This window comes from Phoca vitulina, unplaced genomic scaffold (assembly GCF_004348235.1).
Source record: "Phoca vitulina isolate PV1807 unplaced genomic scaffold, GSC_HSeal_1.0 scaffold98, whole genome shotgun sequence".
NCBI classification, from domain to species: domain Eukaryota; kingdom Metazoa; phylum Chordata; class Mammalia; order Carnivora; family Phocidae; genus Phoca; species Phoca vitulina.
The window spans coordinates 1,155,282-1,171,962 of NW_022589801.1; the positions used below are offsets into that span (position 1 = coordinate 1,155,282).

The following is a 16,681-nucleotide window of genomic DNA, read 5'->3' on the forward strand; positions in this document are numbered from 1 at the left end:
ATAATCTATCTACCTGTGTTAGCATGATTCTACAAACATAACTTACAGTCAGTAGACTTAATGAAGCCACTACTTTTTAACTCATGCTTCTGAGGCAAAACACTTTCTTCTGCATCTAACATTCTTCTCTGTCAATGTCTACTAGGATAACAGAATATCCTGACTGCTCCAAAGTGGTTGGTCAATAAGTTCTCTTTAAGATAAACTATTCTGAGTAATTGATGGACACATTATATACTATACATATATTCCCAATAAACACTACCTAATTTAAACTCTGATGACTTGGCAAACATTTGAGGATGTTGTGATGCCTCACGGGTATCATTAAGGCCTCAATTAATTCTCAATAATTCTGTAGTAGTGGCTCTTTACAGAGTGACCAATGGGACCCTCAGGGATCTCAGAATCTTTTCAGGATATCCATGATGTCAACATTACCTTCATAACACTGACAGATACTATCTGCCTTTTCCACTGTGTTGACGTTTGCACCAGCGGTCAGCAAATCAACGGTGGGTCAAACAACTGACCCTTCAGCTGAAGGTAAGGCAGTGGTATCTAACGTCCCTAGAGCCACTGTCTTCTTCACTGCCATGTACTTGTCAAAAAAAATTCTTACTGATTAAGCAGTTAACGATATTAATCTTTTTTTTTTTTTTAAAGATTTTATTTATTTATTTGAGAGAGAGAGAATGAGAGACAGAGAGCACGAGAGGGAAGAGGGTCAGAGGGAGAAGCAGACCCCCCGCCGAGCAGGGAGCCTGATGCGGGACTCGATCCCGGGACTCCAGGATCATGACCTGAGCCGAAGGCAGTCGCTTAACCAACTGAGCCACCCAGGCGCCCAACGATATTAATCTTAATAAATCTCAATCTTTGGGCATGTGCACTTTTAGTATTGTCTGATAAAATGGGAAGTATGCATAAAGCACTCCTGCTGCTTACTGAAGCACCATGTTGTCTTGAAAAGCTACCATTTGAGATGCAAACTGAATTATAGCTGTTTTTCTCATGGAAAACCATGTATAGTTGAAAGAATGATTGACAGTCAATCTGTGGTTGTTCAGACTTGGGTATTTGGTAGACATTTTCACAAAAATGAAGTGCATCTGTCCAATTAAGGAAAAACAACTGAATATGATTTTTTGGGATTTTGCAGAATGAATCATGTCAACATTTGGAAGCTCTGCATATCTTGGTGAACCAATATTTTCCGAATGACTGATGCATGCTGTTAGAATTAATTAAAAAGGCAATTAAGATACTCTTTTTTTGTAACTACATCTCTGTGCCAGGTCAGGTCAGATATTTGTCATATACTTCAACCAAAAAAATATATCATGAAAAACTAAATGTAGAAGCAGTGGGAATCTATCTGTGTATTAGGTCTGAGAGCCATTAAAGAGATCTGTAAAAATGTAAAACAATCTGCTCTTCTTGTAAAAAGTCTTTTTGGGAAAATACAGCTATTTTAAATTTTTATGTTATCGATGTTAAATGGAATGAGTTTATTATTATTACTTTATATGAATCAAATCAATATTTTAAAGATCTCTCTGTTTTTTCCCAGTTTTGAGAAATAATTGACATACATCGCTGTATAAGTTTAAGACACAACAGTCTCATTTACATATATTGTAAAATGATTACAACAGGTTCAGCCAGCATCCACCTTCTCATACAGATACAGTGAAAAGAATGAAAAAAGAATAAAAGGAAAAAAATTTTCTCGTTGTGATGAGAACTCTTAGGATTACTCTCTTAACAACTATCTATTATACAGCAGTGCTCTAGTCAACACGTTGTACATCAAATCCTTAGCACTTACTTGTCCTGTACCTGGAAGTTCATACCTTTTGACCACTTCTCTCCAATTCCCTCTCCCCTCACCCCTCTACCTCTGTAACTGCAAGTCTGATCTCTTTTTCTAGGAGTTTGGGTTTTTTCTTTTTTAGATTCCACATATAAGTGAGATATAGTACTGCTTTTCTCTGCTTATTTTACTTGGCATAATACCTTCAAGGTCCTCCATGTTGTCATAAATGGTAGGATTTCCTTGTTTTTTTGGCTGAATAACATTCCATTGTGTATGTGTGTATACACACACACACACACACACACACACACACACTACAAGTTCTTTATCCATTCACTCATTGATGGACACTTAGACTTTTTCCATGCCTTGGCTATTATAAATAATGCTGCAATGAGCACGGGGGTATGGATATCTTGAGTTAGTGTTTTTGTTTCCTTTGGATATATTCCCAGAAGTGGAATTGCTGGCTCATACAGTAGTTCTATTTTTAATTTTTTGAGGATCCTCCATAGTGGTTGTACCAATTTATATTCCTACTCTTCTTTCCACATCCACACCAGCATTTGTCATATCCGGTCTTTTTGATAATAGCCATTCTAACAGGTGTAAGATGATATCTTATACTGGTTTTCATTTGCATTTCCCTAACGACTAGTGATGTTGAACATCTTTTCATATACCTTTTGTAGAAAAGATCTCTCAGTTTTAATTAATATGGTAAATACTGACAGATGTAACCCACGTGAACAAAAAACCTCTTCAGAGTCATGAATAATTTTAAGACTGTAAAGGAGTCCTGAGACCAAATACTTTGAAAATCATAGGTTTTATTATTTTTATTATTTTTTATTTTTTTAAATTTTATTTTTTAAATTTTTATTTTTTTAAATTTTAAATTTTAAAGTTATGTTAGTCACTATACAATACACCACTGGTTTTTGATGTGGTGATCCATGATCCACTGAAAACCATAGGTTTTATAAGATAAACTACAGATAACTGTGATAAAATTTATCCTAACTTTACCGTAAGACCTAGAATTTCATATTTAAAATACATTTCTGAGATCTAGAGTATTCTTTTTTTTTTTTTTAAAGATTTTATTTATTTGACAGAGAGAGAGAGACAGCGAGAGAGGGAACACAAGCAGGGGGAGTGGGAGAGGGAGAAGCAGGCTTCCCGCGGAGCAGGGAGCCCGATGTGGGGCTAGATCCCAGGACCCTGGGATCATGACCTGAGCCGAAGGCAGACGCTTAACGACTGAGCCACCCAGGTGCCCCAGATCTAGAGTATTCTTATTCATCTTCCTACCTCTCATAGTGCCTACACTTCAGTGTTTTATACCTTGTAAATAACACTAAAGAACTTGTACTTGGTAAGAAAAAAGGTAAGTATTAGCTCATTTACTTATGTGTATTTCCTCCCTTATAAAAGCAGAGCAAAAGGAATTTCTGATTATTGAGCTTTCTAATGATTTGGAATCTAGAAAACCTTGAGCTTATTAGGTTGTCATTTTATGCATGGAAAAAACCGACCATGAAAAGATTCCAAGAGAAGGGCATGAGACTAGAATATATGACTGTCTACATTTCAGTCTGGTGTTCCATTATTTGGCAGAAAAAAGATATATTGAAAATTACTTTCTTATACAAAATTGACTTACAGACAGTAAAAAAACCTACTATTCTACGAAGGTTTAGCTAATACACGCCTTACAGACTAAAACACAAAACTATGGGAAAGAACGTAAGTATTTCAAGAACTACAGAATATCTGGTTTGACAGGCTAATTAGGGACCCCTAATCAGCAATGACCATGTGGCATGACAGTATGGGCGAGGGCTCTGGGATCTGAGAGAACTAGACCTGAATTTGGCCCTGCCAGTTATCACAGGTATGAACTTGGGCAAGTTCCTTCCTTTCCCTGAGCTTTGTTTTTCCCCTTGGGATAGTTAGTAATTGCTCAGCCTGGCTGCTTGTAATGATTACATGAAGTTATAAATGTGAATGTACCTGGTATAATGCTGACACATACTAGATGCTCATGCAATACTGGGAAGCATTCTTCAATACAGCCCCCAAATACTGAAAACCTTCCCACTGCTTTTCTTTCCTGAACTACTTAGCCACAGACTGACTTATCTAGTCAACATTCACCACAGTCTTCCTACACACCAAGGAACCATTTGAAGGGCTTCCCATGAGTTTGTTTAATCTGTTCAACAACTATGGGTCTGGCATTAACGGAGCTTACAATTTTATTTGAAAGTATTCAAAATAAACATTTAAATGATCAAGCTCAATATTTTGAAGCTTAATAAAAATAAATTATGTTAATATATACCTCATTTATATATTCTCAGGGTTTCTGGTAGCCATTATTATAAACCTTTATGGACTCAAGAAGTGATGCCTGCAAACGGGAACCTTCTTCCCAGTGTGCCTCATGTTGATCTAAATCCCATCCATTCCTCCTGGGTTTTTTTGCCTCTATAATAATTATTGGACTGCTCTGGCTTCTTCAGTAACTTGCCCTTCAGCCAAATTTGAGGATAAGTCAGTAGTTTTCCTCCACATTTGCACTGATCATATCATAGAGTTATTTCTTTGGGATAGTATGAAGCTTGCATACTTACACTGTTTCTGAAGACTTGGAATTCTAGTGTTCTTAAATCAATCTTTGCCACCTTACTCAAGTTAAACCTAAGATAAAAAAAAGTACATATATTTCTTCATAAACAGCATCATAATTAAAGGGTAATTAGAGTAATTATCAAGTTTGTACTTTATTTGCAAATTACCTTTTGGCAGATTCTGAGGTCAATATTATCAGATGAATAGCCTTCCAAAAATTAGAGGCCACAACTTATAGTAATTATTTTGTTCATTTTTTATTTTTATTTAAAAAAAATTAAAAAAAATTTTTAAAAAAAGATTTTATTTATTTATTTGACAGAGACAGAGACACAGCGAGAGAGGGAACACAAGCAGGGGGAGTGGGAGAGGGAGAAGCAGGCTTCCCGCTGAGCAGGGAGCCTGATGCGGGGGCTCGATCCCAGGACCCTGGGATCATGACCTGAGCCGAAGGCAGATGCTTAACGACTGAGCCACCCAGGCGCCCCTTGTTCATTTTTTAAAACTAAAATATTTAAAAGGTTCCACTTGCTTTCTCTTTATAATCTTTCACTTTTTTATATTTTTCTTTAGAAAGGAGTTCAACATTACTTTTTCTTGTCTTAAATTGAAAACTCTTCTAGATACTTAACACATTATCAGTATCTTTCCCCAGAACGTCCTCTTAATTTTAATTATGGATCTAGAATTTCTCTAAGCCCAATCTCTTACTGTATAAGCTTCAATAAAGTTTTAAATATGTAAAATAAGAATTCAATGCTAATATAGAACATTTTGATTATTTAAAGCAGTGCTTACCTTGATATTAACTTATCTACAAAGACTGAAGGATTCGAATACAAAGCCAGAGGAATAAATTGAATATAGACAGGAACATCTGCAGGATTTTCTAAAGTAATCTCTTCTTCCTTAAACAAAGTTAACAAAACAGTAAATGAAAGGTTTCCACAGTTAAAAGTAAGAGTAGATACTTTATAGCACTATTATGAATTTCCAAAAATCAATGTCACTCTGAATACTTACTGAGGAGCAGTTTGTATTAGTAAGTGGAAATTTCAAGTGCCGGGGTGAGCTAATTATAGAAGGCCAGGAGAGCTCAGCAGTGATTTTTGATAGTATATTTTTTTGAAGGTCTGTATTTACTTCAAATAAAGCACTCAATCTAGAAAAAAATAATTTGTTAGTTACTATATCAAAACGAAATATTTGAGTTTTCTGAATATAAGAAATTCTATTAGGCTTGTATACTTGAGAAATTTTATTCTGGCCCTGAATAAGTACAGGTTTATTTGTTTTGACATTTTATTATGCTTTTAATAGACATGTATAAAGATGTCTCTGTTTTGGCACAAGGAGTTGCCAAAGTCTCTATCACTCATCACCTGTGTTGTTTTTGTACTGAATACGTGAAGGACAGATAACATATGGTGTTAAGGGATCCTAAAGGATCTTGCAGGCTAGTGGAAAGACCTAGAAAGGGTCCTGATGAATATTCATCAGTAGAACTTATGAGAAGGCAGTGCATATGGCTTTTTCCCCACGAGGTAAAAAAAAAAAAAAAGAAGGACAATCTTGATATGCAATGAAGATGTCAGCTGAAGTGGTAATACATATGAGGGTTTTGTGCAGATGTATGTAAAGTTATCAGCAATATTCAGGACCTCATTTGAATATTTCCCTACTTACCAGTATTCATAAGCCAGATGTTTAGAACTCAAGAACATATTCCCTAAGGAAACAATATTACACACAGGGCTAAGGTCCCTGGGCCCAAACACTGAAGCCTACTTTAACCCACAACACTACTGAATTGTGATACTCTAGTATTGGTAAGAGTACAGGTTTTATAAGGCAGGAACAGAAATTCTCTTTAACATGCACAGTGACAAGGTAACACAAAGGCAGGAGCAGGGAGAATGCCACAGTCACTGTGCACCTGGGACATGATGCTATGGGGCAGACGGGAAGCCCAGCTTCTTGGCTGTGGAGTGGTGGGCACACAAGGAGGAAGGTACAGATTTTGGTGGGTGGGAGGTGAAGAGGTTCCTCAGCAACGCTCCAAGTTATCTATTCATAATGTTAACATTTGGAGACTGTCTATACATTGTAAGGTTTGTGATGGAAATGTAAGGGACGAAGAACTAGTGAGTTCATTAGAGGTCCCTCTCTACTTATTTTCACCACTTTAAAGTAGAAATTTAACTCTTTTGCCTTAAGAAAACTTTTGATAGTAGATAGTTCAGATAAATGAAACCCTCAGATTCAATCACTAATGGTCTGAAAAATTTATAGTACTATAAATTATTTTGATACTGATAAATACATCCAAAATAGCCAAGTGAAGAAGATCAGTTTTATCAGTTATTATATTATCAATATTCTAATCAAATTCTCTTCTGGAGCACAAGAAAGATCGTACTTCTACAGTGCTGAGGAAGTGTGTTTCTGCTTTTGAATCCAGGTATGGTAGTGATTTGTCATTAGCATGTTTTCTGCCTGCCAATGACATATGGTTGAGCCTTAGTGAACTGGGCTCTGGTGCCCCCTAAGGGCTCAGCACTTGGAAAGGGAGGAGGCAGTTCTTTTCACAATGAGCAAATGGACACTTGGTCTCCATTGTAGACTTAAACCTAGGAAATGTTTTCTTTGCTTTTACCAGAGGTCAGTGGTAGGTAAAAACTTTCTTACGCAAATGGCTGTATCTAAGGTGAACAGTGTATGCATCCTCTATAAAGATAACTTCAAATAGTTCTTTGATTTTAAGGAAGTATCTAGAGCATGGGAGAAAAGAGAAAAATGGTAGTGTGTATATTTCTGAGCAACATGCAATTAAAATGGCAATTCAAGATGCCTTATTAATAATTTTCTGAAGATGAGGCGTTATTTTCTTAGCTATAGAGAAGTAAAAGAACCTAATTTAAGAGTAACATTTAGAAAGTAGTATCAACAGAGACATTTCAAACTTGTAAAGATAGCTAAACATACTTAAAGTAAAACCACCCACCTATGACCTGAATTTTCCTTTATTCCCATCCATCCTTTGAATAGGCTTTGATGCAAATCCCAGTCAGCATCCCAAGTGTCTTCCTGCATGGCTACACCAGGCTGTACTTTGGGTTCAGCTAAAACAAGGAAACATACATTATGACAAACTCAGCCCTATAATCTATATCCACTTGTCAATTTCCCCTCAGATGATTTCCATAGTACCAAGGGATAGAGATGGACTTTGAAAGTGGCAGCCTTTCATCAAAGAATATTTTGGGTGGAGTGAAGGGGATGAGAGAGAACAGCAAGTTAACTTACATTTGGATAGAAAAGGCAAGCCAACATAGCAATGATCCCCACACTGCAGTCCAGGATCAAAATAAATGTTTGCAATCTACAAAGAGGCACAGGAGAACCATGAATCCCAAATCCACAGAAGGTCACAGTAACACAATACTAACAGATGGGAATCCTCAAATACAATGTTCTCAAACCTTTGACTTTTTTCCTGGCTCCAAGTCTTCCTTATTGCCCCGTAATCGTTTGTAGTAAAATCGCACATCTTCTGACAAAGATCGTATTTGTTGTATCTTTACCTTCTGTGAGAAGGAATTCATAATATTTAAGCTTTGATGAACTATCTTCCCCTGAAGAAAACAAACAAACAAACTCATTAGTATATGGTTGGATTTTCTTAAGAACACACAATTTAGAGCTGACATATTTTTCAGAAACCAAACCCCAAAAGACACTTAGAATTTTTATCACTTGATAATCTCTAATTTTGTAATCAGAGCCCTCCCAAATATATCTATACTTACCTGTGTGTGTGTGTGTGTGTGTGTGTGTGTGTATATTTGTTGTTTTCACGGCCTGTTATACAAAAATTAGCAGGACAAATCTCTGTAATCTTGTGAAAATGAAATAAGAAAGTAAGAAAAACATTCATGTTTGATGTTAAAATAATGAGGCTACCAACAAAGGTAACAGAGATAGCTCTGAATAAAGGAAATGGTCATTGTCAGTTTGTTAAGCAAGGTTTGTTTACGCCAAGGCCAGACTGCCCTCAAAGTATCCAAATTCAGGATGAAATAATTTAGTTCTAAAATCAAAAGCCAAACAAGACAAGGCAAAAAAAAAATCAGATTTATTTTACTTAGAAGTATTTTCTTTTTAAAAGAAAAATATCATTTGTGCCAAAAAGAAATCAGACATCTTCTAAAAATACAGGTTATCAAATATCTCATTAACACAGCAGACAGATTAAATCACCTGATGAGCAATGATTGCTCTTATCAGCTGCATGCTTCTCCCTATGATAGGGTATCAAATTTTAAGTAAAAAATTAAATGATTTAAATGATCCACAATAAGAATTATATTATAATCTTTACTTTCTTTTGAGTACAGAATTTTATCTTATAATCTGATTCCTAGTCATTTGAAGAAGTCTCGAAAATGACCATACCCACTGGGCTAATATCTGGTATTAGAAGACACAGAAGTTAAGAGAGTGCACAGAAAAAAGAGTTGAATGAGAGTGAGGTTAAAAGTAACACTCATCGGGGTGTCTGGGTGCCTCAGATGCTTAATAGCATCTGCCTTCGGCTCAGGTCATGATCTCAGGGTCCTGGGTTCGAGCCCCGCATCGGGCTCCCTGCTCAGCGGGAAGCCTGCTTCTCCCTCTCCCACTCCCCCTGCTTGTGCTCCCTCTCTTGCTGTGTCTCTCTTTGTCAAATAAATAAATAAAAAATCTTAAAAAGAAAAAAAAAGTAATACTCATCATTTGCAGCCCAGCCAGAGGGAAACATAGCAGGAAGGTATCAGAGGTCAGGCATGCTGCTGGGACGGGGAGAACACAGGAGCAGGAAGCACAAGGCCTTTGATAGCCCAAGCCTGGCATCTAACCAGCTGTGTCTTCATGGCATGCACTGGTAATAATCATTTTGCTCAAGTCCATGCCTTGTCTCTCAGGAGTGTGTGTGTGTGCGGGTGTACGTGTGCGTGTGTGTGGCCAGGTGGGTGGGTCAAAAGAGGTAACAGATACAAAAGTTCATTTTACGATGGTATTCAAATATTAAGTATTAAACCACAAGTACTTGAAATGCTAATTTGGATGTACTGTATGCTTCAATTGGCGCTAGTATACTCCACTGGACAAGAGATTTTACAGAATCAGGTGACTGTTATGGAATGAATGTGAACCCCCCCTCCCCTCATTCATATGTTGAAATTCCAACCCTCACCGTAATAGTATTAGAGGTGGGGCTTTTGGGAGGTGATTAGGTCATAAGGGTGAAGCCCTAATGAATAGGATTAATGACCTTAAAAGGAGAGACAAAAGCGCTTGCCCTGCCTCCCTGCTCTTCCGGTTACGTGAGGCTATAGTGAGAAGACAGCCATTTGCAAAACCAGGAAGAATGCCCTCACTGATGCACCTGTACACCGGATCTGCCCGGTGCTTTGATCTTGGGCTTCCCCGAATACAGACCTGTGAGAAATAAATGCTTGTTGTTTAAGCCACCCAGTCTATGGTAATTTGTTATAACAGCCTGACTAAGGTAGTAACATCAAGTTAATTTGTGATTCTAAGTAAATAATCTGGTAATGTAAGCCATCTGAGGATATCTAAAAGTTTGATCCTACTTTGTTCAAAATCAACACCTTTTTTTTATACAGATGCTTTCTGATTTACCATTCATGGGCCTTTCACTGTGTCATCTACTGAATTATTCCCCTCCAGGATTTATGCTGTGTTTAAGGAGATCACTGATTGAAAAGGCAGCTGAAGAAAGGAACAAGGTCTTTTTGGATAAATAATGAAGCTGAGTTCTATATAGTCAGTGCAAAGTGGAATGACAAGACAAAGATTTAATTAATCAAATATGCTGAACCTATGAACTCAAAATTGATCTTTTTAAGGTACTAAATTCTAAATTTAGGTTTTATTATATATAGCATTAAGATTTTTACAACGTACTGTTTTCTCATAAACCACCACATCTCCTTCCACAGGGTAAGGGACACGTCTACATTTGCCCCCAAGTCTCCTGAACTGACCACAACACCTTCCTGCAAAAGGCTGTGGTGGTCTCTTGGTTTCCCCATTTCTTTTCTCTTTATTCTCTAGGTTCAAACTCTAAGTCATATTTTTGACTCTATCTACCCTACCCATACCTGCTTCTACATGCCAATTTCTACATCCTGCTTTTCATTTATGAATCATTGGCTCATTTCCCAATCTAGATAGAAAACTTTTTGAAAGAAGGGACTATTTCTTATTCCTCTTTATACCTCCTATGGAACCTGGTTCAATGTCTTACCTTAAAATAAGCTACGAACAAAGAATAACTGACTTTACTGTTGGATTCTAGGAACACAGAGGTAAAGGCAAAGGAAAAAAATTATAAAAAAAATCTATAAATTAAATCTCTTACTGGAAAGGAAGGTGGAAGAACCATATGTTTTGGGAAGCAAGTCAGCGAACCCACTGCAATTACAGCCTTCACAGGAATTGTTAGGATCTGTGGAGTGAAGCAGACCATAGAAATAAGTGTTTAAGTCTGAGATTGATCTTGACCATTACTGCATTATTTTTGAGGATGTAAAAAAAGTCATCTTGGAACTTATATTAGCAATAACTATCTCAAAAACAATATTAAAATTACCCACGAAAACTGTTTAATCAAAGTACTCCATAAAATGCTCTAAAATACATTTCCATGTATTTTTCAGTGATTCATTGAAAACATGGTAAGACAAAACAATGGGGAAGGAATGAAGAATAGATTTTTCATAACATAGGTTATTTTGTAGACTATTAATTTAACAAAGAAAGTCAAATTGTACTCCTAAAACAGTGTATGTGACACTTCACATTTTCTAGAGTTATACAGTTCTGTATTTTTTGTATGCAGCAATAAATTAACATCAACTTAATTTAAAAAGAGTTGAACATTATAGATGTTGAATATCAACTCACTCTGTATGTAACTCACAAAGATATTTAAGATATTTTTTCCTAATTCTCATTTTTATCCATACTAACAAAAATTTGTCTTAGCTATGAAATGTACTTATTTTTCTCATGAGTGATCAACATGAATTTTTCACTTTTGGAGGTAATTAATTTGACACACTCCTAACAAATCTATTATTATTATATATTATTTACATACATTATTATTATTAAATGATCAGTTCTGTTTATTCTGAATTAGCTTTCTTTCATGTGGGGGTTGTATGTGCTGAAAACAGGAGACCAGTGGAAGCAACTTGTAAATATTAAATTAAAACACTTAAGTGTGGCAGAAATATATCCATTCAAAAATCTCATTGAATGCAACATGTTAAACACCACAAAGAGTCTTTCAAAAGCTCAATGATCTTCACTCTGCCCTTGAACTAGAATGACTCATGTAAATACAATCATAAGAACTCAAATTAAGATGTGATTTCCTGATTGTATCTTCCTTTTTGGAAATATTACACAGGAGTATATTAATGATTACAAAAGAATCAGTGATCTCATTCAGGAATTTCAGTCAAGATCTGTGCAATGCTATAACTATGTGTAAGCAGGTTTCTAACAGAGCAATTATAAATGTGCCAAAGCCATTTTTCTTTTTTTTTAAATTTTATTTTATTATGTTATGTTAATCACCATACATTACATCATTAGTTTTTGATGCAGCGTTCCATGATTCATTGTTTGCGTATAACACCCAGTGAACCATTCAATACATGCCCTCTTTAATACTCATCACCAGGCTAACCCATCCCTCCCCCCTCCTCCCCCCTAGAACCCTCAGTTTGTTTGAGTCCATAGTCTCTCATGGTTTGTCTCCCCCTCTGATTCCCCCCCTTCATTTTCCCCTTCCTACTATCTTCTTTTTTTTTTTAACACATAATGTATTATTTGTTTCAGAGGTACAGGTCTGTGATTCATCAGTCTTACACAATTCACAGCGCTCACCATAGCACATACCCTCCCCAATGTCTATCACCCAGCCACCCCATCCCTCCAACCCCCCACCACTCCAGCAACCCTTAGTTTGTTTCCTGAGATTAAGAATTTCTTGTATCAGTGAGATCATATGATACATCTTTCTCTGATTGACTTATTTTGCTTAGCATAATACCCTCTAGTTCCATCCACGTCATTGCAAATGGCAAGATTTCATTTTTTGATGGCTGCATAATATTCCACTGTATATATATACACCACATCTTCTTTATCCATTCATCTGTTGATGGACATCTGGGCTCTTTCCATAGTTTGGCTATTGTGGACATTGCTGCTATAAACATTAGGGTGCACGTACCCCTTCAGATCACTACATTTGTATCTTTGGGGTAAATACCCAGTAGTGCAATTGCTGGGTCGTACGGTGGCTCTATTTTCAACTTTTTGAGGAACCTCCATACTGTTTTCCAGAGTGGCTGCACCAGCTTGCATTCCCAACAACAGTGTAGGAGGGTTCCCTATCCTTGCCAACATCTGTCGTTTCCTGACTTGTTAATTTTAGCCATTCTGACTGGTGTGAGGTGGTATCTCATTGAGGTTTTGATTTGGATTTCCCTGATGCCGCGCAATGTTGAGCACTTTTTCATGTGTCTGTTGGCGGTTTGGATGTCTTCTTTGGAAAGACGTCTGTTCATGTCTTCTGCCCATTTCTTGATTGGATTATCTGTTCTTTGGGTGTTGAGTTTGATAAGTTCTTTATAGATTTTGGATACTAGCCCTTTATCTGATATGTCATTTGCAAATATCTTCTCCCATTCTGTCAGTTGTCTTTTGGTTTTGTTGACTGTTTCCTTTGCTGTGCAAAAGCTTTTTATCTTGATGAAGTCCCAATAGTTCATTTTTACCCTTGTTTCCCTTGCCTTTGGCGATGTTTCTAGGAAGAAGTTGCTGCGCCTGCCGTCAAAGAGGTTGCTGCCTGTGTTCTCCTCTAGGATTTTGATGGATTCCTGTCTCACATTTAGGTCTTTCAACCAATTCTGAGTCTGTTTTTGTGTGTGGTGTAAGGAAATGGTTGAGTTTCATTCTTCTGCATGTGGCTGTCCAATTTTCCCAACACCATTTGTTGAAGAGACTGTCTTTTTTCCATTGGACATTCTTTCCTGCTTTGTCGAAGATTAGTTGACCATAGAGTTGAGGGTCCATTTCTGGGCTCTCTATTCTGTTCCATTGATCTATGTGTCTGTTTTTGTGCCAGTACCATACTGTCTTGATGACTACAGCTTTGTAATAGAGCTTGAAGTCCGGAATTGTGATGCCGCCAGCTTTGCTTTTCTTTTTCAACATTGCTCTGGCCATTCGGGGTCTTTTCTGGTTCCATACAAATTTTAGGATTATTTGTTCCACTTCTTTAAAAAAAGTTGATGATATTTTGATAGGGATTGCATTAAATGTGTAGATTGCTCTAGGTAGCACTGACATCTTCACAATATTTGTTCTTCCAATCCATGAGCATGGAACATTTTTCCATTTCTTTGTGTCTTCCTCAATTTCTTTCATAAGTATCTTATAGTTTTCTGAGTACAGATTTTTTGCCTCTTTGGTTAGATTTATTCCTAGGTATCTTATGGTTTTGGGTGCAATTGTAAATGGGATCAACTCCTTAATTTCTGTTTCTTCTGTCTTTTTGTTGGTGTACATAAATGCAACTGATTTCTGTGCACTGATTTTATATCCTGCCACTTTACTGAATTCCTATATGAGTTCTAGCAGTTTTGGGGTAGAGTCTTTCGGGTTTTCCACATAAAGTATCATATCATCTGCAAAGAGTGAGAGTTTGACTTCTTCTTTGCCGATTCGGATGCCTTTTATTTCTTTTTGTTGTCTGATTGCTGTCAAAGCCATTTTTCTGAAGTTGTTTTTAGTTAAGAGGTTTTGGGTTTTATGAGAAAACTAGGAGCTAATGAACACCAAGATTTTGTAAACTATTCTCAAAAGTTCAGTTTTTAAGGTTTAAGACAAGTAAACTATAACTTTATCAGTAAACTTAGTTGTTTCTATAAAAACAACAAAAAAGAGACTGAATTATCAGAAAAACCTCATTGACATGAATCCTCATAGTCTTTACCTCATAGTCTGTGGTGATCTGTATGGCTCCATCATGAATCCCTTCCAGTTTTTTTGCAGTAAGTTTGACTCTGAACACTGCAAAATAGCCTGAAGCTAATATTACCTGTATGTGGTAGAAATGACATCATTCATTAGCCTTGCTAGTTGCAGTTTCCTACTAAAATGGTAAAGAACACTATTTGTGATGACCTGACCTCCAAATTCTAATATATACTGTATGACACTGAATTACCATACCATCTTGTACAAATATCTCAAAATAATGCCCATTCTTAGATGCTTATTCTACACTTATTCCATGGACCACCAAGAAAACTGGCTCAGGAACAGAGTCCCATCTGCCAAGGTGGAAAGGGGTATGGTCCTCACACATCATGCATGTACCTGCACCGACAGAGAGGGTGAGGGCTGGAGCAAAGGGAGTCAGATCCAAAAAAGTCATCACCAAGACTGATGTCAAGGGACTTATCCTCTTCTTCTAGGGGATTTTTTGGGTTCAGGTCTTAAATTTAAGTCTTTCATCCATTTTGAGTGATTTTTGTGTGTGGTGTGTGACAGTGGTTGTCCACTCTTCTTCTGTCAGCACTTTTCAGTTGTGAAATTCCCCCAAAAAAGTAATTCATTTTGTGAAGATGTACTTTAATAATTAGTTATATTTTATCTAGAATTCATAGTTACCTTAAAATATAAATGTTGATACACCAAACATACTTTCTCCTTTTAAAAAGCATTTTCTGTGTTGGTTTTGTGCAATCCTAAGACTTTCTACTCTACTGTGTAGACTGCCCAAATCAGAACACAGGTCTGAAGAACACAGAATTGCTGGCAATGTGTGTTTCATAAGGAACAGGACAATAATGTAGTTCATAGCTTTGGGTTTTGGGAAAACAGTTGAAAGTTTAAGGGTTTTAAGCTTAAAAAAATTCATTTTGTGGAGTTGCTATTTTGAAGTTGGCACCTCACTACAACTTCCTATTTTAAGAGTTCATAACAATGATCTCATCTTTCTGTCCCTTGTTTTTAAATTTATAGTTTTATATAAAAGCTAATTCTAAAACCCTAAATTGTCAAACAGACTTTATGTTATTAAATGGACCTCTGAAATTTAAATAGTATATGTTAACATATGCTATTTATTGCTAGGAAATGATCCAGATTTCTAGAATTATTAGATTTATAATGTCTTACTAGGAAACAATAAAATTCAAACACCTGGGAGTAGATATACATACGATTTTACTCTAACTTTACTGTTGAAAGGAATACATTAATGGCAGGCTTAATTATTACCCTTTTTCAGCATTCTATTTTTATTAAAAATAAAACCTCAGCTGGAGTGACAAATACTACTTCTCAAGGATATATACTTGTTTTAAAAGGAGGCTTTATTTAATCAAATTTAAAACATTATAAATTATTAAAATAAACAGCCATAAATTACCACCGTTCACAAATATCTGATTATGTAGCATGAATGCTACATAGCTGCAGTTAGAATATACCTTATTTAGTACTGTTTTCTACTTTTTCATAAATCTTCCAAGTTTCTATACACAATCATATTTATTTTTTATTTGCTTCATATTCAATCATAAAATCATGCTTTACTTTTTGTATTTGACTGTTTCCAGGTATTTGAAATTATTAATAACACTATTATAAACATCTTCATTTTCACAGCTCTTAGCTCTTTTAAAAAATTTTTAATACTTTTTATTTATCCTAATATATCCAAATTAGTAACATTTCAACATGTCATCAATATTAAAACATTATCAATATTTTAATATTATTATTAACAGCTTACAGTCCCAAACTAAGTCTTCAAATCTGGTGTGTATTTGACACAAGACATCTTAACTGAGACTAGCCACATTTCAAGGGCTCAGTAGCCACATGTTAATTAGTTCCTACTGTCTTGGGCAGCACAGTTTTCTACCAGTGAGCTTTTAGCTCTTTAAATTACTTCCATGGGAAGAATTCCCAGGAGTGATACATATTGCCAAAATGCCCTCCAAAATAATTATTCTGGAGGGTTCTTCTGGCACAAACTATTTAAATAAATTTTTATAGCTTATGGCAGTCCATGGAAGCGTATCTGTCAACCATCTCTGTGCATAAGGACATTTTCTCCTTTTGTTAGAC

The 16,681-nt window shown here is 36.1% G+C and overlaps 1 protein-coding gene across 1 annotated transcript in view; it reads right to left on the reverse strand.

Moving 5' to 3' along the window:
* Positions 1-16,681, reverse strand: part of TMEM131 (transmembrane protein 131) — a 239,251-nt gene that overhangs the window by 41,625 nt on the left and 180,945 nt on the right. The window contains exons 18-25 of the mRNA XM_032397376.1: positions 14,535-14,639; positions 10,881-10,967; positions 7,939-8,091; positions 7,763-7,838; positions 7,461-7,578; positions 5,480-5,618; positions 5,255-5,364; positions 4,459-4,525 (exon numbers count right to left, since the gene is read on the reverse strand). Of these exons, the coding sequence (XP_032253267.1) occupies positions 4,459-4,525; positions 5,255-5,364; positions 5,480-5,618; positions 7,461-7,578; positions 7,763-7,838; positions 7,939-8,091; positions 10,881-10,967; positions 14,535-14,639 (855 nt within the window). The remainder of the gene's footprint in view (positions 1-4,458; positions 4,526-5,254; positions 5,365-5,479; positions 5,619-7,460; positions 7,579-7,762; positions 7,839-7,938; positions 8,092-10,880; positions 10,968-14,534; positions 14,640-16,681) is intronic.